Source organism: Kogia breviceps, chromosome 7, assembly GCF_026419965.1.
Source record: "Kogia breviceps isolate mKogBre1 chromosome 7, mKogBre1 haplotype 1, whole genome shotgun sequence".
Classification (NCBI taxonomy): Eukaryota; Metazoa; Chordata; class Mammalia; order Artiodactyla; family Physeteridae; genus Kogia; species Kogia breviceps.
The window spans coordinates 66,224,560-66,247,759 of record NC_081316.1 but is presented as its reverse complement, the minus strand read 5'-3'; the positions used below and the strand labels follow the sequence as shown (position 1 = coordinate 66,247,759).

Here is a 23,200-nt window from a genome sequence, read left to right as displayed (position 1 = left end):
GGGCTTCTAGATGCATGGGTTGGTTCCTGCCTCTCAGGAATATTTTACTGCTTATTTCTCAATAATATCTGGAACACTGAAAGGCTGAGAGCACTTAGAACTAAAAGGAATGGAAATAAACTCCTTAACTGTACTTGTCAATTGGTTGCTTAGACTTAACACCTTCATGGTCCTAATTTACAGCAGGAGAAATAAAATGCATGCATATGCAATCTGAGATTATTTCAGGACAGTGTAACTTCTGAATATTTTCTTACCAAAGTTGAGAAAGTGGTTCATTTTCACCCTTTGTTCAATGCTGTAGTGAAAAGAGTATTGGATTTATAATTAGAAGATTTGTGATTGTGTTGTGGCTCCAACATTCACAAGCTACTTCTGTGTAAGCCACAGCTGTCTAAAAAATAGGCATCATAATACCTATATCATGGCTGTGTGAGGAACAGGAGTATTCCAAGTAAAACACATAGCACAGTATCCTCTTACATGGCAGTTGCTTAATGGTTGTTATATGACTTTAGGCAACTTACTTAACATATCACCGCCCCTGTCTTACCTAATTGTGCAAGTTCTCTGAAAATTCTATGAGCTAATAGGTGTACAAGTGCTTTGCAGACTACAAAATAACGTGCATATATAGAATAAGGGAAATATACCAACATTTGTTGGTTATTTACTAACAGCCAGGCTCACCATGTCTCATTTATTTTCTTAGTGAAATATCTATGTGTATCTTTTAAAAGTTCTTATCACTTTCTACCTACTATTGTAACTAAACTTCTTTGTGCATTTAGTTAGAATTAGATACCATTCTGATTAAATTTGATTCATTTTTGTAATCTCCACAGTGTCTAGCACAACGTCTAGCACATGCTAAGTGTTCAATACATATTTTTTGAATAACTGAATTTTTTTTCTTTATATGTTGATGTCTTCAAAATTTTCTTCTTGAAAGAATGCAAACTTAAGGACAAGTTAATCTTTAATTCACCTCTGGCTCTCCGGTATTCTTAGCCCAACAATATTTACATGATAAATGCTTAATTTTTACTGACTTGAACTGAATTGATTTGATAAGTCCACCATCCAAAATGTGTTTATATGAAAACTTGACCAGAATAGAGAAATAACACAGTACATTTATTCTTTTTTTTTTTTTTTTTTTTTTTTTTTTTTTTTTTTTTCCGGTATGTGGGCCTCTCACTGCTGTGGCCTTTCCCGTTGCGGAGCACAGGCTCCGGACGTGCAGGCCTAGCGGCCATGGCTCACGGGCTTAGTTGCTCCGCGGCATGTGGGATCCTCCCGGACCAGGGCACGAACCCGTGACCCCCGCATCGGCAGGCGGATTCTCAACCACTGCGCCACCAGGGAAGCCCAACACAGTACATTTAGAATGCTTTCTTTTAACAGAAATGAAGAAATTTTGGCTCCTGGTTCCAGTAGAGGAATTCTCCCTTCTCTGAAAATCTGTACTATTAACTCACTAAACCACTCAGTTGGCATTTAGCATGTATTATTTTGTATTATTGGTAAATTTTATATCTATATTATCTTTCTTTAGCATAATGTACGTCCCAGAGTAGAGACTACAGTTATTCCTTAAAGAAGCATGGTGTGGTGACAGGTGCATGCGTTTTGGTGTCAGAGAGAAGTGGGTTCAAATCCTAGTTTTGCCATTTGTCAACTATGTAACCTTATAGAGGATTCATTTGATCTCTCTGAACCTCAGTTTCATTGTCTATAAAACAGAGAAAGTATCTATCTTGCAGGGTTACTAAGGATTAGAAATATGTATCAACTGGTAGCACAGAGTATACTCTCAATAATGGTGGCTATTACAAAACCTCTTTGACTCCTCAATAATTAACAATGCCATAGATACTAAGTACACAATAACACCTATTGTTAACAACATAATCACATGCTTCTTATTAGGCCTACAGGTGAAATGATAAGACAAAAACACACCTGTTAGATAAGAGGTAAACTGCTTTGGACCACAGCGAATAGCATAACGTGTAGTTGTTCTCACAGCTTTTGGTTCGGTCTGCAATGCATCCCTGGGACAAAAGAGTGTTCCTTCTGATGTTTCTCCCCACCATCTCACTCGAACAAGTACACAAGCAGGAGGCTTTGTAATCTTCCATATGACTTTATGAACAGTAAGTTTCAGAAAGCAGCGTAGCTGGCCTTCAACCAGGGGTGGGAGGCTTGTAGATGGAGAAATGTCACTTAAACCTGTGGAGGAATCCAAGAATACTAAGTCGAAGTTTAGTCTAAATACAGAAAACACATAATCTGTTTTTTGAATGAAAACACACAAACATTTTCGTCTCTACAGAGAGAAGGCTTATTCTATTTATTCTAATACATAAGAAGTAACTAGCAAACCAGACCATAGAATAACCTATCTGGTCACTCAAGCCACCCTGACAACTAGTTAGTATTCAGGATTTGATTCAGGTTATTGTAAGTAAAGGACATACCAACTTAAGACATGCTAATACAAACTCCTCTTTAACTGAAAGATATTAAATGAAAAATACAAATACAATGATACAGTATACAAGTTTAAAAAAATCTATGAAGTAGTTGAAATATTTCTTCCAAGTACTGTTGTTCTGATTATTGCAATGTCCACAGTTTTTAAGATGTTATCTTTACCTAATTCTCTTACTTTAAAACCATCACTAAACATAAAACAGCAACAACTCCTGTCAATCAGTTCTCAAATGAAGTCTACACCTTACAACTCAGCACTTCAAGAAAGACCACCTTAAACTGTGTCTTTTCTTCCTGCCGATATCACACAATGAGGACAGAAACTATCATCCTCAGATTATGCCATTATCTTTTAGCACAGTGCTGGGTTCATAATATTTATGGCTTTTACACAGATAATAAAATGTAAATGAGGTAATTCATCATGGCTTTCTATAAAGCTTTCCTTTAATGACCCTGATTGTCTTCTAGTCACTGTATCTCCTAACCATGACTTAGAGGAGATTTAAAAAGTCATTCCAATATTACACACACCTTTCTATTCCTCTCACTTTTCCCTGGGGAGTGGTCATGCCTCACAAGAAAAAAATATACTAGAGTCTATCAGATCATGAATTTATATAACTAATTCTTTGGATTTCTAAAGTGAACAGCCTCTCTGCTTTCTTTAGTGAAGAAAAGACCCACCATAATCTTTATGGATAACTAGTTTCAATATAAAAATTATAAACAGGTGTGTACATGAGTATTACTGTATATACACGTGATATAATGAGAAGGACATTCTTACGTTATTTCTATTTTGATTTTCCTCCTATCAACCAAATATGCTTGACTGGTTTGACATAGGCAGCACCAGCACTGAACACTTCCGCACTTCTGTTTCATATCCTCCCATCATTCCTGGAAGGAAACGCATTGCCTCAAAACTGCCTTAGTTATCCTTAAAACAGTTTGGATAAGGTTTATTCCCAGACTGCAGCTTTAGTCTTCAATCCAATGGCCTAATGCACTATCACTATTCCTAATACCTCTTTGCCTATACTATAAAATGCAGTCACCCAGTTTTTGTTTTGTTTTGAGGCAGCCCTGTAGAGATTCCATTTCATTTCATGATCTGCCCTGGGTTCCCAGGGTGACTGTTCTTGCTGCAGCTCACATTTCCCTGGTGTCTTCATAAGCCTGCTTCTTTTTGAGCAGACTAACCTGATGAGGTCCTCTTGCTACACACTTTTCCATCATCTCAAATCCTTCAGAGATCATCATGCCCTAAGCCCCCCTACCCCACTCCAACCCTACCACACCGTCACTCCCCAGTCTTTCCTCTCTCCTCCACAACTATCTTTTCCCTACTTGCACCTGTAGCCCTTCACGATTCATGACTGTCTCACACTTCAGTCATTCAATTAACATTTACTAAGCCCTGTTTCGTGTTAGTTCTTGGGGATTCAGTAATGTGTAAAACGTGATCCTTGCCTATTAGGATTATTGACATACTCTCCAACTTATTTTTCTTCCAGTTCTATGTGAACCTGCAAAGCTATACCTCCCCCCTCCCGTCCCCACACATTTTTTATCAAAAACACCCCTAAGTCATGGGGATTTAAAGTACAGCACAGTAACTATAGTTAATGATAGTGTACTGTATATTTGAAAGTTGCTGAAGAGTAGATCTTTAGAGTTCTCTTCACAAGAAAAAAAAAATGTTTGTAACTATGTATGGTGATGCATGCTAATTAGACATGTGGTAATCATTTCGAAATATATACAAACATTATGTTGTACACCTGAAACTAACATAATGTTATATGTCAATTATACCTCAATTTTTAAAAAGTAAAAACAAAACAAAACATTCCTACAGTTTCTTTGTTCCCTTCCTCTGGAAGGGTCCCCTTTTAGCCCTCACTTCGTCCCATTTATTCACCCACTTTGCCCCCTACTCCAGCCCCTATATCCTTTCCATTCGCGGGAGGGCCAATTGCCCTCTCTTTTAACCTTCTGATTTCCTGGTTACTCTCCCTCCTCAATCTTTTTTTTTACTTTTAACAGGCGGCTGTGGGAGGTCTCCCTAGAATGGTTCGCGCCCTGCTCCCCCAACTCCGCCCAACTACGCTTTCCTCAACCTTTGGTCGCTCATATTACCTCTCTTCTTGCGGCTACCGCCGCCCCCAGGCCCCTGGGCTTTCCGTTGTTTCATGACGAGCCCCAGCTCTTCTTCACCAACTCAACTCCGACCCCAGCACCTAAGCCGTAGCCTCCCGCCATCCCTTCCCACGGCGCTGGCGTTCCCCGGCAACCGGCGCCGCTGGGCAGCTTGGGAGGCAGGAAGAAAGCGGCTCTTCCTTTAACAGCCTCTAGTAAGCCATGAGAAAGGAAGGCGCCAAGACTCCTTCCCGCCAATAGACTACAACACCCAGGATGCTTTGCTACACTACCTCTGCGGGGTTGGACGCGGTCGCCTCCAGCTGCGCAAGCGGAAAGGGATAAGCCCTTTGAGGACTCCATTGCCCAGGGTGCATTGCCTTCAGTAACGCTTCTCTTTCCGGCGAGGGTCGTCGAGTTCTCCGCTTGGGGTCTGAGGGATCAGAGACTCCGTTACCCAGCTCCCTTTGTGGAGGCTGGTGCGCACTTCCGGTGGAAGCACTGGGGCGAGGGGGTGGAGTTTACGGAGCCGGTGGGCGGTGCTGCTGGTAGCTGGGGGCTATCCAAAGGCGACGGGGCGTCGCTAGGGGAGCGAGCTGTGTGACCGGTTGGGCCGTACTTAGCGTGGGACGAAGCTTCGGCTACTGTTCTACTGCCTGCGGCCTCCCCTTCATGTCGGCCCTCGAGAAGAGCATGCACCTCGGCCGCCTGCCCCCTCGCCCTCCTCTACCCGGCAGCGGGAGCAGTCAGAGCGGAGCCAAGATGCGAATGGGGTACGTAAGCCGTACCCCTTCTCCCTAGAGGCCAGGCCCCGGTCATTGGAGAATGGTGTCTCTGGGCGTTTAGAGCGGCACGTCAAGGGAGGCTAAGGATAGGAGAGAATGTTGGCGGCGGCCTGTAGACGTTTAGATGAAGTAGAAGGCAGATCTGGGGACTAGGGGAGGCGCCAAGTCAATGGAAATTGGAGGATAAATAGTATTGGAGGGAGAAGAGAATGAGGTAAAGATTGAGGAAGCTGAGAGGATAGTTTAAGACATGTAGGAGGCACCTCCAGAAGAAGGGGTGGAGGAGGTTTGAGAAAAGGGAGAAGAGCGGTGACAAAGGTGGAGGGGAAATCTGCCAGGGATGGTTGAGGGAAATGGGAAACGACGGAAAGAAAAGTTGAGGGGAATTAGGAGAAGAACTCGGAAAAGATTTGGGAGAAGTAAATCTTTATCTAGTTTCTCTGAGAACTAGATAATAGAAAAAAGCTGGGGGAAACAGGGAACACCTGAGGCAGGGTTGGAGCGGAAAAGACAACCAGGGAGCAGAAGGTTCTAGAGAGAGTTCCTAGGGGTGTAAGAAGCAGATTCTGGGAGTGAGGGAGTGACTTAGAGATTAAGTCTCTTAAGGGGTACTGAGAAAGTGTGGGGATCAGGCCTAAGGAAAGATGGAGAACACAGCCAAGAAGACTGTTAGGGGTGATAGGAATGTGCTGAGAAGTGAGGGTAGGGAATAAGGAGAGGAGTGAGGAGGGAGTGGGCTGAGGGGCTTAGAGAGTAACTGTGGGCTCCAGAGATTGAGAAATGACTAGGAATACGGTCTAGTGAATGGCGTGCTGCAGAGGTAAGGTCTGGGAAGCTTAAAGAGGAAGATTTGGGAAATTGATTTTTGCTGGGCAAATAGGTCTGGTGGAAGCTATGTACTGATCTGATAAGATTCAATTAATGAAGCACTGAGGGGAACCACTTAAAATGTTTTGGGGGAAACCGTCGTTTACTGGAATGGGAGGAGCTGTGTTGGCTTTTGGAATTTAGGTTGCTGAATGGCTTGGGCCAGGTTGGGGAATACCAAGGTGTAGGAGAGAGAGTGTAATGAGTTGAACCTGGGAGAAGTAGAAGGCAGAGGTAATTGAACAGGCAGTTAGTTGGTTTTGAGGGGTATTTGAAGTATCAGATAGGATTCTGGAGACTAGTGACTGAAAAGAGAAAAGGGGTAGGAAAAATACTTAGGTATGTGGTAGTCAAGAGTGTGTGTTTGGGATTCTAGAGATGGGTTGGTATCCATTCTTGGAATAAGGACTAGAGAAGAAAAACCTTAGGTTCTGAAGATTAATATGTACAAAAACTGATCGAAAAGGAGATTTAGATAGGAGATACAATACTGTGAAAGCAGGTCCTAGGAATGAAGAGAAAGGAGAATCCTGTAAATTAAAACAGTGGAGTAGAGTGGTGGTGAGAATGGTTGGAAAAACTGGGGAAGGAAACTAAGAATTGAAGTGGAGACATGACTATGAGACACAGTAGAAAACTGAGAAAACCTTGACAAGTGAAGATAGGTCGATGGATGCACAATACAAAGAGCTGGTAGAAGCCTACATGTAAGGTAAAATGAAGATCGTTTGGCTTTGGAAGACAAAGGTAGGACTGTAACACGATTAAGGAGGATTTGGAAGCTGATCCATAAGAATTATTTGGGAAAATTAACCTGGACTATAAAATTAATGTAACGTTTATTGTTGATATGTATCTTAGTTGCCACCTTTCTTAAACCAAACTTTGATCTTTCAGTATTCCAGCACTCTTTTCTAAAATATATATAAAAATACTAGCTTTTTAATAACCATATATTCTTCAGATAAGTTAGAGCTTAGCTTCTCACTTTATCAAAAGTTCTCTGAAGATGAACTGAAGAAAAATACTAAGAAAAAATAAAATCTACTGATTAGATTATTAGTAACTTAACCTCTTTAAATAGATGCTTAACCTCTTTAAATAGATGCTTAAGTAGCTTATTTTCCTGTATTTTTATTTTCTACTTCCTTATTGGAACATAGGCATGCCTTATGTAAGCCTAATGTTAATGATAATGTAGACTGTCTCCTCCCCTAGAATCATAAAGCTGGAAGAGAGTCTCTGAGACCAATTAGGTTTTTTGGATTCGTAGTTATCGTTGGCAATACTTAATTTGAGTTATGTATCTTATTCCTTTGCAAATACTCTAGGATTCAGTCTTCCTTTTTCCTCAGTCAGTCCTGGTTTATGAAGTCTCACTTCTACTAATTTCAAATCATCCTTCTTTATTTCTAATTTCTTCTCACTTGCTTTTTTTTTTTTTTTTTTTACACTCTTTCCATCTTTTCCACTCCCCAGTCCATCTCTTACTCGCAGGTTGGACCTGTTCTTTTCACAGTTTCTTATATGACTTACTCTTTCAACTATTTTTCATAATCTCTTGCCTTCAGTTTCAGTAAAACTTATTTAGATATGTTTGCATATTCAGGGTGGTTTTGAATTTTTGGTTTTTCCTGAGTTTCCATAGTTTTGTTTTTCCAAATGGATTTAGTAATTCCAGAGTATTGCTGGATAAAGCAATAATAACAATCACTTTTTTTTCTTTTTTTTTTTGAGTGAGTACTGTGTGCCAGGCATTGTGATAGTAGCTTTATTTATGCATGTTATTTCTCAGGTAAGGCCTGAGATCCTGGTTTTATTGTTCCTTGATAGATGCCAGTAGATTATACCCAAAACAGTGGATTTGAACTTTTTAATTAAAGCGTTTGTAGCTGCTCTGATTTTAGAGCCCTACTTGCAACTGGTATTAGTCTGTTAAGGTTGCCATAACAAAAATACCATATTTTTTTCTCAAGAGTTCTAGAGGCTGAGAAGTCCAAGATCAAGGCACCAGCAGATTCCGTGTCTGGTGAGGACCACTTCTTGGTTCATAGATGGCAGTCTTCTCACTGTGTCCTTACATGTGGGAAGGAAGAAGAGAGCTCTGTGGGGTCTCTTTTATAAGGGTACTAATCATATTTATGAAGGCTACACCCTCATGACCTTATCACCTCCCAAAGCCTCCACCTTCAAATACTGTCGAGGTTATTGGAGATTAGGATTTAAATTGAATTTTGGGGGGCACAGTCTTTCAGTCTGTAACACCTGGTGTGCTTGAGGGTGTTTTTATTTTATTTTATTTTTATTTTTTAATATATTTTTAAACTTTTTAATTTTATTTTATTTATTTTTTTATACAACAGGTTCTTATTAGTCATCGGTTTTATACACATCAGTGTGTACATGTCAATCCCAATCGCCCAATTCATCATACCACAATCCCCACCCCCATGCGGCTTTCCCCCTTGGTTTCCATACGTTTGTTCTCTACATCTGTGTCTCAACTTCTGCCCTGCAAACTGGTTCATCTGTACCATTTTTTTAGGTTCCACATAAATGTGTTAATATACGATATTTGTTTTTCTCTTTCTGACTTACTTCACTCTGTATGACAGTCTCTAGATCCATCCACATCTCAGCAAATGACCCAATTTCGTTTTTTTTTTATGGTTGAGTAATATTCCATTGTATATATGTACCACAACTTCTTTATCCATTCGTCTGTCGATGGGCATTTAGGTTGCTTCCATGACCTGGCTATGGTAAATAGTGCTGCAATGAGCATTGGGGTGCATGTGTCTTTTTGAATTATGGTTTTCTCTGGGTATATGCCCAGTAGTGGGATTGCTGGGTCATATGGTAATTCTATTTATAGTTTTTTAAGGAACCTCCATATGGTTCTCCATAGTGGCTGTATCAATTTACATTCCCACCAACAGAGCAAGAGGGTTCCCTTTTCTCCACACCCTCTCCAGCATTTGTTGTTTGTAGATTTTCTGATAATGCCCATTCTAACTGGTGTGAGGTGATACCTCATTGTAGTTTTGATTTGCATTTCTCTAGTAATTAGTGATATTCAGCACTTTTCATGTGCTTCTTCGCCATCTGTATATCTTCTTTGGAGAAATGTCTATTTAGATCTGCCCATTTTTGGATTTGGTTGTTTGTTTCTTTAATATTGAGCTGCATGAGCTGTTTATATATTTTGGAGATTAATCGTTTGTCCATTGACTCGTTTGCAAATATTTTCTCCCATTCTGAGGGTTGTCTTTTCGTCTTGTTTATGGTTTCCTTTGCTGTGCAAAAGCTTTGAAGTTTCATTAGGTCCCATTTGTTTATTTTTGTTGAGGGTGTTTTTAAAATCACTACTTTAGTACATTCCATTACCATTTGAGAGACTATAAGTTATTAAAATCATTTGACCATTTTACAACATGTTTTTGGTTCATTAATAGTACTGTTTCTATAATTATCTCTTACATTTTTATAGTGCTTTAACTGACATATATTAGTGCTTTTTTGTATTATTCCATGAGGTAAGTTAGGGCAAGGGTTAATATTTTCTCTTAATGAGGAAACTCAAATGTTCATTGACTTGCCTAGGATCACAGAATCATGAAGTGGCAGAAACAAGACTTCAGAAACCCAGACTTTAGATTTGTAGTCCGTTGTTGTTCTTGTTATTCCTCGGTGCAAAGAGACTGGTGTTTGAAGTGATAATGATCTGAGTTTGAAGGCTAGCTGGAGTATTTATTTTAGTTAAGTCATTTAACCTCTCATAGTCTGTTTCTTATCTCTAAAACTGGGATACTTCTGCTTACCTTAGAGGGCTGTGAGAATGAGATAATATGTGAAAAGCAGTTATGCCTCCTGACACATGAGCTCTTAAGGAATGATAACTAGTAAATTATTATATGTTGAGAACAGTGAGAGGCTCATTCTTTATGAAGTAGAAGCACTCCTTTCAGTATCTTATAATGTCAACTCTTTCCCCTCAAGCTGTGTATTTATTCATATCTGATCAGATTGTTTTTCAGTCAACTTCTTAAGTTTATCACGGATATCAGGCCTCTTAGGAAGGCTTTAAGGGGCTGTTCCACAGATGGAGAAATAAAGGGCAAAGTGAAGTGATTTGCTCAAGGTCACATATTAAGTCACTAAAAGAATTAAATCTTCGTGTATCTGTTTATGTTGATTATCAATTTCAAAAAATTAAGTTATAATTCACATACCATAGAATTAACCCTTTCAGAGTATACAGTTCAGTGATTTCTAGTATGTTCAAGGTTGTACAATCATCAGCACTAATTCCAGAACATTTTCATCATCCCATAAGGAAACTACTTACCTGTTAGCAGTTACTCCCCCTTCCCCCAGCCCCTGGCAACGGTTAATCTATTTTCTGTCTCCATGAATTTGCCTCTTCTGGAGATATGTAAATAAAACCATACAGTATGTGGCCTTTTGTGACTGGCTTCTTTTTTTTTTTTTTTTTTTTTTTTTTGCGGTATGCGGGCCTCTCACTGCTGTGGCCTCTCCCGTTGCGGAGCACAGGCTCCGAATGCACAGGCCCAGCGGCCATGGCTCACAGGCCTAGCCGCTCCGTGGCATGTGGGTTCTTCCTGGACCGGGGCACGAACCCGTGTCCCCTGCATCGGCAGGCGGATTCTCAACCACTGTGCCACCAGGGAAGCCCTGGCTTCTTTCACTTAGCATAATGCTTTCAAGTTTCATCTGTGTTGTAGCATGTATCAGTACTTCATTCTTTTTTTTTTTGGCTGAATTATATTCCATTGTATAGGTATACCACAATTTATTTTATCATTTATCAGTTGCTGGACACTTGGGTTGTTTCCAGTGTTTTGCTATTATGAATAATGCTGCTGTGAATATTCACTTGCAGAGCTCTATGTGGAAATAGTGTTTGCATTTCCTTGGATAATTACCTAAGAAAGGAATTGCTGGGCCATATGGTAAATTATGTTTAACTTTTTAAGAAACTGCTAAATTGTTTTCTGGAGTGGCTCTTTGAAGCTTTTTATGTATCAGGGATATATTTTCCTTATAAGTGTTAAAAATATTTTTCCAAGTTGCCTTTTTACTTTGCTTATGATATTTTTTGCCATGTAAAAAAGTTGTTTTTAAATTTTAATGTACTCAGATCTATCTAGCAAAATCCATTGCTTCTGGATTTTGGATTGCAGAGAGACATTTCCTTCTCCCAGGTTGTAAAACGATTCATATATTTTTTTCTCTAGGACCGGTATGCTTTCTTTTCTTGCATCCATCTTGTTTATCTTGATGTGCAAAGTGAGGAACAGATCTAATTTTATCTTTATCCATATGCTATCCAGTTGTTGTAACACAATTTATTAAAAAGTCCTTTTCCCATTATGTGAATTTCTCCTCTATAAAAATTAGTCCTTTTCTATACTAGTTAAAATGACATTATAATCATACACCAAATTTCTACATAGATTTGGGTCTGTTTATGAATTTTCTTTCCTTTTCCTTCGGCCTGTTTATTTATGTGCCACCACTATGCTTTAAATTGGAGAGGCATTATTATGTTTTAGTAAATGGTAGAGGTAGCTTCCCCTTCATTCTTTTTCAGGGTTTTCCTGGCTCCTCTTACTTGTTTATTCTTACAAATAAACTTTCTAATTAACTAGACTAGTGCCTAATAGTGTTTTTATTGGCATTATATTAAATATGTAAATTAATTTAGGATAAACATTTTTATGATGTTGAGTCTTCCTTGAAGAAATATTTTTCAATTTGTATAAATCCCTTTTGGAGGAAAACTATTTCAGATCCCAGGTACTAATGTGTTATATTTAATGTTTTACATTATATTATGTAATATAAACATAATGTTTAACATTGTATTTAATGTTACTTAAATATGTACAAAATAAAACTAGGGATAAATTCCTGTGTATACGAGTAAATTCCATGTTACTCTTATATAATTATAAAACTCAACAGATTTACTATTTAAATACAGCTAAACCTACAAAATTCCTCAAATTCAGATTAACAATATTACATTAATGTGAAATAATCTAATTTTCTGTTAATAGCTTGTGATTTAAATGGAAATATTATTTATTGAAATAAGTAATATTTTTTATAAATAAGTTCAGAGTTGATTCAGTTATTCAGCTGTATCAATCATGACCCAGGCTTTTTGTATCCTTTCTTTTACCATCTTTAGAAATGTTGGCTTTTCCTTCTCTTGCTTGTCACCTTATGGTTGCAGGATGGCTGCTGCAACTCCACTTGCACCTTACCTTTATTCTGTCTTTCTAAATACATCTTTCTAAGTACAAAGGAAGGAACAAGGGCAAAGACCTTTTCCTAACTTAGATTGTCCCTGTTTTTTTTTCTAGAATGGGAAACTCCCCAGCAGGTTTTTCCCTTACATCTCTTGGTCCAGAGCTGGTTCACATGTACATCCTAAAACCAATCACTGGCAGTAGGGAATGGGATTACTATGACTGGTTTAGACCAATTCTGATTTATTCCTTTGGGCTGGAGGAAAGATAACAAAAGATCTCTACTGGCTACCGAAACAATTTGGAATTCTGTTAGGGAATACAGAGTGGTGGGAAGTGGGAAAGGAATGTCTGGAGTAGAGAGTAAACAGCATCTGTTCAGAGTCCTGACATTAACAAATTGGGGAGACTAATCTGACTTCAAATTCCCTACTGTTTTCATTGCTGCACAGGTATAGGAAGTGATTTCTTTCTTTCCTTCCCCCCACCATTTCCTCTTTATGCCAGATTTGAGCCGCTTGACCTGAGCACTTCTGAGTGAATGTCCATTTTTCCATTTTGCTAGACTTATTGCCAGCAAATCTATTTCTCCAAAATTGGGTAATTGGAATTTTTTTTAACCTAATGAGCCTTTCTTGTCATGTTACTTGATGTCAGATTTGAGGAAACGCCTCTGGTTAGTTAGGAAAAACTTTTTCCTTCATGATGTGAAATAGTTTCTTGTAGAGAAGAAAGTTTTAAGTAATAGCACTATTAAGAGGATGGTCCACTTATATACTACACTTAGTTCTTCAAATACAGTATTGACAACCAGTCCCAAGCACATACTACCAATATATTTGACCCTTGAACAACAGTGAGTTAGGGGTGCCCACTCTCCCCACAGTGGAAAATCCAGGTATAACTTACAGTTGACCCTCCATATACCATGGTTCAATGTCTGTGGATTCAACCAACCTCCAATTGTGCTGTATTTACCATTACAATTGTGTAGTATTTACTATTGAAAAAAATCCTTGTGTAAATGGACCCATGCAGTTCATACTGTGTTGTTGAAGGGTCAAGTGTACTACACTGCTACAATTGACGATTGGTTGAATTCATGTATGTGAAATCTTGAATACAGAGGGCCCACGGATATGGAGGGCCAACTGTAAGTTATACACAGATTTTCAATTGCTTGGAGGGTCTCACATACACACACCCTCCTCCTCCTCTGATGTAGTTCAAGGGTCAACTCTATATTTTGAAGATTGAATAAGAGATTAAGCTGAAAATTCTAGTCATTCCAAACCATAGCAGAAGGCTGAAGTTGTTTACTATCATTCCCTTTCCACTGTGCCTCTCTGTATGTCCTTTGCCATGGACTTTTTCCAGGTGTAAGTGGGAATCCTATCTCTGCCTCTAATAAGCCATGTGGCTTGGTCAAGTTTTCCTCTTCCTGGGCCTCAGAAAGAACTCTGAGTTGTAGTAGATAGAACTCTTTGGCACCAGACATGCTTGAGTTTAAATCCAAGCTCCAGTACTATCGGAAGTGGCTCTGGGCAATGTATCATGTGTCTGAGCCTGTATTTCTCATTTTTAAAGAGAATATTTTTCTTGCAGAATTCAAAATCCTACTTGATACATAGTAGACAGCTAATTATTCCCTTCCATAAAGTAAGATTTGTGTTACATGATCTCTAATAGCATGATCCAGTATGTAGTTTTTAGAATCTAAGTCTGCTGCTTTAACAGTGTATCTTATCCATAAATAAGGAATTTTATCAATATATAATCACTTCTTTTTACAACGAAATATTATTTCTCTGTGTACCAAAATTTATTTTAATTAGTCACCTGTTGATATTTAGGTTATTTCCAATTTTTCTCTATTACAAGCAATGCTACATTGAATAGATAAGTCATTTCACTTCTGTGTGAGCTTCTCTTCAGATAAATGCTCAGAAATTCAAGGTATTGATACGAACAGTTTGCCTTCTGTGAAGCTTGAATATTGATTGGTTGGGAAATGACAAAGAAGCATGAAAAAATGTGAAGGATTAAAGATATGAAGAAGTAATAGTGACCAAAAATTATTGTAGCAGGAACAATATTAAAGTGGATTGAGAGGATAGGAATGAGCCTATAGCCAAGAACAAGGTGAGAGAACTAGCAGGTTTTGTTGTGTGTATATATACACAATATATTTGTGATTAAAACATACTAATGAATTTCCTAAAATCTTAGACATATTTGAGCTTTTAAAAACAGTCTAATGTAATACTTTAAAAAATTCTTCATATCTTTATGAGAAAATATCTTGCTATTTTCATTTCAGATTTACATTTAATATTTGTTGATGAAGATTTTACCTTTTCATGCATAACTATTTTTTACTTGAAATCTCTCTCTTTTTTTTCCCTTAGCCCTGGAAGAAAGCGGGACTTTTCTCCTGTTCCGTGGAGTCAGTACTTTGAGTCCATGGAAGATGTAGAAGTAGAGAATGAAACTGGCAAGGATATATCCTTTGTAAAATGGCTTATTGTTTAGTAGGCTTATAACGTTGTCTAAGAAGATTTGTGTAGTTTCTAAAATGTTCTTTATTCCTGCTATTTATTTCATTTTCATTCTCTACCTGTTCCTTGTACAACACGGAATATTTCTTGTAAGACTGTGCCAATATCTTATTTGGCTATAATTGTCTCATGCATGGGGAAGGGATTAAGAATTAAATTCTTGAAACTGATATATCTTTTGAGGTCCCAGGTTTTGAGGGGAAGGTTTCATGAGTCAAGTGAGTTGAACCAGTTTAGCGTCTAGAAACCAGGGACTGTGTCCTCATTAGGGCAAAGGGAATAGTTTTTTTTCCCATTGAAAAAGTGGTGATGGGCATTCCCCGACAGTCCAGTGGTTAGGACTCAGCGCTTTGACTGCCGAGGGCCTGGGTTCAGTCCCTGGTCGGGGAAGTAAGATCCCGCAAGCCATGTGGTACGGTCAAAATAAAAAATAATTTAAAAAATAAAGTGGGAAAAAAAACGTGGTCATACTGGCTCCATGCCTCAAAAACAGGTTTGGTGTCTCAGAAACTTCTACTTAAGTGCCTCTTAGGTTTGGAAGTCTGTAGCTTTGCTTATAGCTTGGTCCTGACTGAGTTTTCTGATCCAGTCATTATGACTAAGTAATCAAAAACTTCAGGGCTTCCCTGGTGGCGCAGTGGTTGCGAGTCCGCCTGCCGATGCAGGGGACATGGGTTTGTGCCCCGGTCCGGGAAGATCCCACATGCCATGGAGCAGTTAGGCCCTTGAGCCATGGCCACTGAGCTTGTGCATCCGGAGCCTATGCTTCGCAACGGGAGAGGCCACAATAGTGAGAGGCCCGTGTACTGCAAAACAAAACAAAACAAAACAAACAAAAAAACCACTTCAGTGAACAAAAGCTTAGATATGTTATCTTTAACTATTCATACACTTTTCGAGTTTACAAGAGTGGCTCAGAGGGTCCAGTCTTACTTCTTCTGCATGGAGGAGGCCATTCTGCCCTTTCTTGGGCTGTGTTCACAGTAAGTAAGCAGTTGATAGTGGAAGTTAATGTTATTTAGCACAATCATTATTTACTTGGGTATGAATTTGACTAGCCTGACTTTCTTCTGTGCTCACTCACTTAGCTTCATATAACATGCTTAGAGATGTAAGTCAATTTCAAACATTTATCATCGTAGGCCAAAATCATGTGTTTTTTAAACTAGAGGATTTTAACTGGAGTGAGCTTTAGCACATGAATTCTTCAGTTTATAAAATGTTCTATATATATTGCACTGGGATGAAGGGAATGGAATTCTCCAAAGTTGGGGACTGTGTCTCAGTGATTTAAGTAATGGGTAAGCAGACAGTCTATTTGGGTGCTTTCGATAGAGATAATGTCTGTCCTTTGTCTCCCTAATAGAGCCTGCTATAGTACTTAACGTATCGAAATGTCCCATATATATTTGGCAAATGTTCCTTCTTTTTAAAATAATGTTTATATTTTAATGGTACTAGTGAGCTACTAGGAAGTAATATTTGGTTGATGATACCCTGGTCTAGAGTACAGAATATGTGTCTGTGTGAATACTGCCAGTTGTAGATCTTCCCAATATTCTTGACTCTGGGGTAGGGTAGCCCATATATAAGGGGAGATACTGTTGAGGAAGATACTGGCAACATTCCTATCTAAAATGAAATTGTCATCTCTTCTTGTATGTATCGAGCAGATATACATATGTCCTCTACTTACCACTAGTGAGTCTGAAGGACAGAAAGTGGGAGCAAGTGGGAATGCAGCACTATATACTGGAGCCAGATAGCTGTGGAGTTGAGGGCCCTGATTGGAATTAAGTATAACGGTGCCTTCTCGTGTCTTCTCTTAGACCATGAATTCCTTGAGAACAGGGATAATGTCTTACTTCTTTTGTTTCCCAAGTTCCTGAAACAGTTCTTGACACATAGGCACTTACTTAACCATTATTAAATTATTGAATGATTTGGCCCTTGTCTTGTTTGCTACTTCCTTTCTCTTACTGTGGAATGTAGTTGTATGATTTGCCCGTAAGTGCTAGACTTTTTCATGTCTCTGGACCTGTGTAATCCGGTAGAAATATAATGTGAGCCACACATGTAATTTTAAATTTCCTAGTAGGGACATTAAATAGGTAAAAAGAAACATGTGAAATAATTTTTAATATATATTTTATTTTACCCATTGTACCCCAAATATTATAATTTCAGCAGATAATCAATATAAAAATTACTTATGAGATATTTCACATTATTTTTTATACTGTCTTTGAAATCCAGTGTGTATTTTATACTTATAACACATCTCAGTTTGGACAGCCACATTTCAAGTCCTTAGTAGCATGGCTTTAGTCATTTACATCCCTCAACTAGATTGTGAGTTTTTTTGGAGGCAAAGACCAGGGTTTATTTATTCTGGGAACATATTGTATACTCAAGGAATGTTTTTTGAGTGAACAAGTAACAGCAACATGTGCCTGTTCCTAATGTAGCAACTATAGTATCAATAGTAAACATTTAAAAAGTAGTGAAAATCAGCCATCAGTCCTTTTCAGTTTTGGTACCTCTGAAGGACCTGGGACCAACCAAGTATGAACTGATTGAAGCCAAGAATTGAATCTGTAGTATCTGCTGATTCCTGTTTCTTTTCCCAGTTAATTCAGTTCATGTTAGCAAATATTTATGAATGTATTCTGTATTTCAGGTTTTGTGCTGGGTTACCAAGGACAGAGAAATGAGAGTTCACTCTTTAATAAGATCAGCCAATCAGCAAATACTTAAACCGCTACTTTGTGCCAGGCATTATGCTAGGTGCTATAGATACATTGGAGAATTAAATGTATCCTCTTGTTTTTATATGATGTTTTAAGTCTAATGGGGAAAATAGGAAAAATGGAGATAACACATATATACAGATAATACAGCAAAAATTTTAAGAAGCTTTTATCTCAGACAGACTGGGATTTGAATCTCAACACAACTTAATCTATCATGCTTTAGTTTCTTAATTTGTAAAATGGATATAATACTACCTAGTTAATAGAGTGGTTATGAGAATGAACAAAAGATGTGAAGTTCTTGATAAAGTGCTTGACTCAAGCACTCAGTTGTCAGGACTGCCCTGTGGTCCAGTGGTTAAGAATTCACCTTCCAATGCAGGAGATGCAGGTTAGATCCCTGGTCAGGGAACTAAGATCCCACATGCCACAGGGCAACTAAGCCCACGCACTCTGAAGCCAGTGCGCCACAACTAAGACCCGACATAGCGAAATAAATAAAATATTTTTTTAAAAAGCACTCAGTTGTTAGATGAGTTTATAACATCTGTATACAAGATACAAAAGTAACAGGAGGGAATTATTAACTCTGATGATGGTTGAGGGGGGAGATTAAAGAAAGTTTCATAAGAGAAGGGACATCTGGGCTTTAAAGACTGAATAGAAGTTAGTTTAGTAGAGAGGCATTTCAAGGAGAGATGAGTACAAAGGCAGTGAAGAGTGTAACTGAAGTATGTTTTGGAAGTTATAAGTAGCTCGAGTATAAAGTATAAGGGTAGGGAGCAGGGAAAGAGGTGACTAGAGAGATCACAGGAACAAAATTATGGGAGGGCCTTGTATGCCTGGCTAGGGAATTGCACCTCTGTCCTTTAGTTCAGGGTAATAGAGGGAGCTGTTTTTAAACACAAAACTTCTCCTGTCCATAAACGTATTTTAGGCATGTCAAAATTAGAGAAGGGGTATCGAAAGTCTGATTTGCTTGAAACAATTGCAAACACACGGAGATTGTAAAGTTCTGGGAAACTGAGCATTATGATACATATATATCTACCTACTTGTGTAATTGAGTATTGCTGTTTTAGGCAATGGGAAGTCATTGAAGAGCTTTAGAATAATCAGGATGCTAGTATAGATGATGGGTTGGGCAGGAGACACAAATGGAGACAGTGAGACTAGTTAAAAGGCTTCTCTTTTATTACTTAATTCTCAATATTTGATATCTTATGGAATGTTAGTTTCTTCTCCAAAGGAGGAAGTTTAATTAAAATTTTTCACCATGTAAAAATACTACTTAGAGTAGTACTGTTTTAAGTTACCCAATTCATTTGTGAAGGTACCAAAACCAGGCAAAGACTGCAAGAAAACTGTGAGCCAATTTCGGTTATAAAATAGATGCAAAATCCTGAATAAAATAACAGCAGATCGACTCCAGTAGTGTAGTAAAATAGTAATACATTGACCAACTAGGTTTTATCCCAGGAATGTGAGAATGGTCAGTCAAGCATTAGAAAATCTATGTGTAATTAATCTCTCGCCTCATTTGATACGAAAAAAGGACTTGATCAAGTACAACACCCAGTATGTTGAAAACTCTTGGCAATTAGGAATAGATGAAAAACTTTCTTAACTTTATTAAGTTTATATACCAGAAAATTACATAAATATACCTAGTGGTAAAACAGACACTTTTAAAGTCAGAGACAAGATAGGGGTACTAGTTTCAACAGTATACTGGAGCTTCTAGCCAAACAATAAAACAAGAAGGAAAAATGAGTTTTAAAGTTTTGAAGAGTGAGAACTGTCATTATTTGTAAATACTGTCTCTCTAGAAAACAAAAAAAAAATCAACTGGCAAACTACTAGTGAAGCCATAGTTTACAAAGTAACTATAAAAAAATCTACTTTTCCCAAATATTAGCACTTACTAGATTTGGAAATATAAGAGGAAAAAATTATTCTATCCGTAAAAGTGACAAAACTATAAAATAACTGGGAATAAGTCTTATTTTTTTTAACTTATAAGACATTTATGGAGGAAACAATACAGAAGAATATAAAGGAAAACCTGAATAGAGAAATAAATCATGTTCCTGTATGAATCTAACTCCCCTAAATCTCAATGGGATTTTTCATGAGACTCTAAAATTCACACAGAATAAATGCCCAGTGATAGCTAATTTTTTTTTTTTTTTTTTTTTTTTTTTTTTTTTTTTTGCGGTACGCAGGCCTCTCACTGTCGTGGCCTCTCCCGTTGCGGAGCACGGGCTCCGGATGCGCAGGCTCAGCGGCCATGGCTCACCGGCCCAGCCGCTCCGCGGCATGTGGGGTCTTCCCGGACCGGGGCACAAACCCACGTCCCCTGCATCGGCAGGCAGACTCTCAACCACTGTGCCACCAGAGAAGCCCAAGCTGAGATAATTTTGAAAAAGAGCAAGAGGGAAGGAACTTGCCCTCTCATATATCAGAACATATCCTAAAACTCTATCAATAGTATGGTTATTGGCAGAAAGAATCAAGAAGTAGGCCCATGTTTAAAAATAAGTTAATATTTAAAAACCCAAATGGATTAAACTACTGAATTTAAAAAAACAAACTGTATGACCTTGGAGCAGCCAGAAGAAGAAAAAGCCATAAAAGAAAGGTTGATAATTCAACTTTACCAAAATGAAAAACTCCTAGACAAGATATCTTAAAATTAAAACACAAGCTATGTGCTAGGTAAAAAGTATTTGAAATACATGCAATATGAATAACAGACAAAGGATTAACAGTTTCATTATATTAAAAAAAACTCCCGGGACTTCCCTGGTGGTCCAGTGGTTAAGAATCCGCCTTCCAATGCAGGGGACACGGGTTTGATCCCTGGTCGGGGAACTAAGAATCCCACATGCTGTGGGGCAACTAAGCCTGTGAGCTCTAGAGCTCGCATGCCACAACTAGAGAGCCCGCGAGCCCATGTGCTCTGGAGCCCACATGCTGCAACTACTGTGCCCGCGCGCTCTGGAGTCCATGTGCCACAACTAGAGAGCCCGCACACTGCAACTCCTGAGCCCGCGCTCTGTAGAGCCTGTGTGCGACAACTAGAGAGAAGCCCATGCATCTCTGTGAAGAGGCTGCGCAACGCAACAAAGACCCCACACAGCCAAATAAATAAACATTAAAAAAAAAAAACTCCCAAAAAGCAGTAAGAAAAATATAATCCTGTAGAAAAATGAGCAAGAGATATGAAGTGGTAGTTCACAGAAGAGGAAATATAAATAACTGATAAACTTATAAAAATGGGTCTACGTTACTATTTTTTTAACTTTTTTTTTTGTGGTGAAAGAAGTTTATTGTCAAGTATAATTAAAGTTGTACATACCATTTTATTTATTTATTTATTTTTTTAAACATCTTTATTGGAGTATAACTGTTTTACAATAGTGTGTTAGTTTTTCCTTTACAACAAAGTGAATCAGTTATACATATACATATGTTCCCGTATCTCTTCCCTCTTGCATCACCCTCTCTCCCACCCTCCCTATCCTACCCCTCTAGGTGGTCACAAAGCACAGAGGTGATCTCCCTGTGCTATGTGGCAGCTTCCCACTAGCTATCTAATTTACATTTGGTAGTGTATATATGTCCCTGCCACTCTCCCACTTCATCACAGCCCACCCTTCCCCCTCCCCATATCCTCAAGTCCATGCTCTAGTAAGTCTGTGTTTTATTCCTGTCCTACCACTAATCTCTTCATGACATTTTTTTCCCTAAGAGTCCATATATATGTGTTAGCATACGGTATTTGTTTTTCTCCTTCTGACTTACTTCACTCTGTATGACAGACTCCAGGTCCATCCACCTCATTATAAATAACTCAGTTTCATTTCATTTTATGGCTGAGTAATATTCCATTGTATATATGTGCCACATCTTCTTTATCCATTCATCTGTTGATGGACACTTAGGTTGCTTCCATGTCCTGGCTATTGTAAATAGAGCTGCAATGAACATTTTGGTACATGAGCCTTTTTGAAATATGGTTTTCTCAGGGTATATGTCCAGTAGTGGGATTGCTGGGTCGTATGGTAGTTCTATTTGTAGTTTTTTTAAGGAACCTCCATACTGTTCTCCATAGTGGCTGTATCAACTTACATTCCCACCAGCAGTGCAAGAGGGTTCCCTTTTCTCCACACCCTCTCCAGCATTTATTGTTTCTAGAGTTTTTGATGATGGCCAATCTGACCGGTGTGAGATGATATCTCATTGTAGTTTTGATTTGCATTTCTCTAATGATTAACGATGTTGAGCATTCTTTCATGTGTTTGTTAGCAATCTGTATATCTTCTTTGGAGAAATGTCTATTTAGTTCTTCTGCCCATTTTTGGATTGGGTTGTTTGTTTTTTTGTTATTGAGCTGCATGAGTTGCTTATAAATTTTGGATATTAATCCTTTGTCAGTTGCTTCATTTGCAAATATTTTCTCCCGTTCTGAGGGTTGTCTTTTGGTCTTGTTTATAGTATCTTTTGCTGTGCAAAAGCTTTTAAGTTTTATTAGGTCCCATTTGTTTATTTTTGTTTTGATTTCCATTTCTCTAGGAGATGGGTCAAAAAGGATCTTGCTGTGATTTATGTCATAGAGTGTTCTGCCTATGTTTTCCTCTAAGAGTTTGGTAGTGTCTGGCCTTACATTTAGGTCTTTAACCCATTTTGAGTTTATTTTTGTGTGTGGTGTTAGGGATTGTTCTAATTTCATACTTTTACATGTAGCTGTCCAGTTTTCCCAGCACCACTTATTGAAGAGGCTGTCTTTTCTCCACTGTATATCCTTCCCTCCTTTATCAAAGATAAGGTGACCATATGTGTGTGGGTTTATCTCTGGGCTTTCTATCCTGTTCCATTGATCTATATTTCTGTTTTTGTGCCAGTACCATACTGTCTTGATTACTGTAGCCTTGTAGTATAGTCTGAAGTCAGGGAGCCTAATTCCTCCAGCTCCATTTTTCGTTCTCAAGATTGCTTTGGCTATTCGGGGTCTTTTGTGTTTCCATACAAATTGTGAAATGTTTTGTTCTAGTTCTGTAAAAAATGCCAGTGGTAATTTGATAGGGATAGCATTGAATCTGTAGATTGCTTTGGGTAGTAGAGTCATTTTCACAATGTTGATTCTTCCAATCCAAGAACATGGTCTATTTCTCCACCTATTTGTATCATCTTTAATTTCTTTCATCAGTGTCTTATAGTTTTCTGCATACAAGTCTTTTGTCTCCTTAGGTAGGTTTATTCCTAGATATTTTATTCTTTTTGTTGCAGTGGTAAATGGGAGTGTTTTCTTA

The 23,200-nt window shown here is 38.3% G+C and overlaps 2 protein-coding genes across 6 annotated transcripts in view; one reads left to right on the top strand and one right to left on the bottom strand.

Annotated features, from left to right (window-relative positions):
* C2CD3 (C2 domain containing 3 centriole elongation regulator) overlaps window positions 1–4,922 on the bottom strand; it is a 125,446-nt gene extending 120,524 nt beyond the window's left edge. For 4 of the 5 annotated variants that reach the window (XM_059070793.2, XM_059070790.2, XM_067038532.1 and 1 more), the window contains exons 1-2: window positions 4,645–4,922; window positions 1,966–2,235 (exon numbers count right to left, since the gene is read on the bottom strand). In XM_059070793.2, coding sequence (XP_058926776.1) covers window positions 1,966–2,235; window positions 4,645–4,699 — 325 coding nt within the window. In that variant the 5' untranslated portion in view covers window positions 4,700–4,922. Of the gene's footprint in view, window positions 1–257; window positions 299–1,965; window positions 2,236–4,644 lie in introns of all 5 variants that reach the window. The other variant, XM_067038533.1, reaches the window with a different exon arrangement.
* PPME1 (protein phosphatase methylesterase 1) overlaps window positions 4,653–23,200 on the top strand; it is a 55,816-nt gene continuing 37,268 nt past the window's right edge. The window contains exons 1-3 of the mRNA XM_067038535.1: window positions 4,653–5,417; window positions 14,983–15,076; window positions 16,023–16,115. Coding sequence (XP_066894636.1) covers window positions 5,317–5,417; window positions 14,983–15,076; window positions 16,023–16,115 — 288 coding nt within the window. The 5' untranslated portion in view covers window positions 4,653–5,316. The remainder of the gene's footprint in view (window positions 5,418–14,982; window positions 15,077–16,022; window positions 16,116–23,200) is intronic.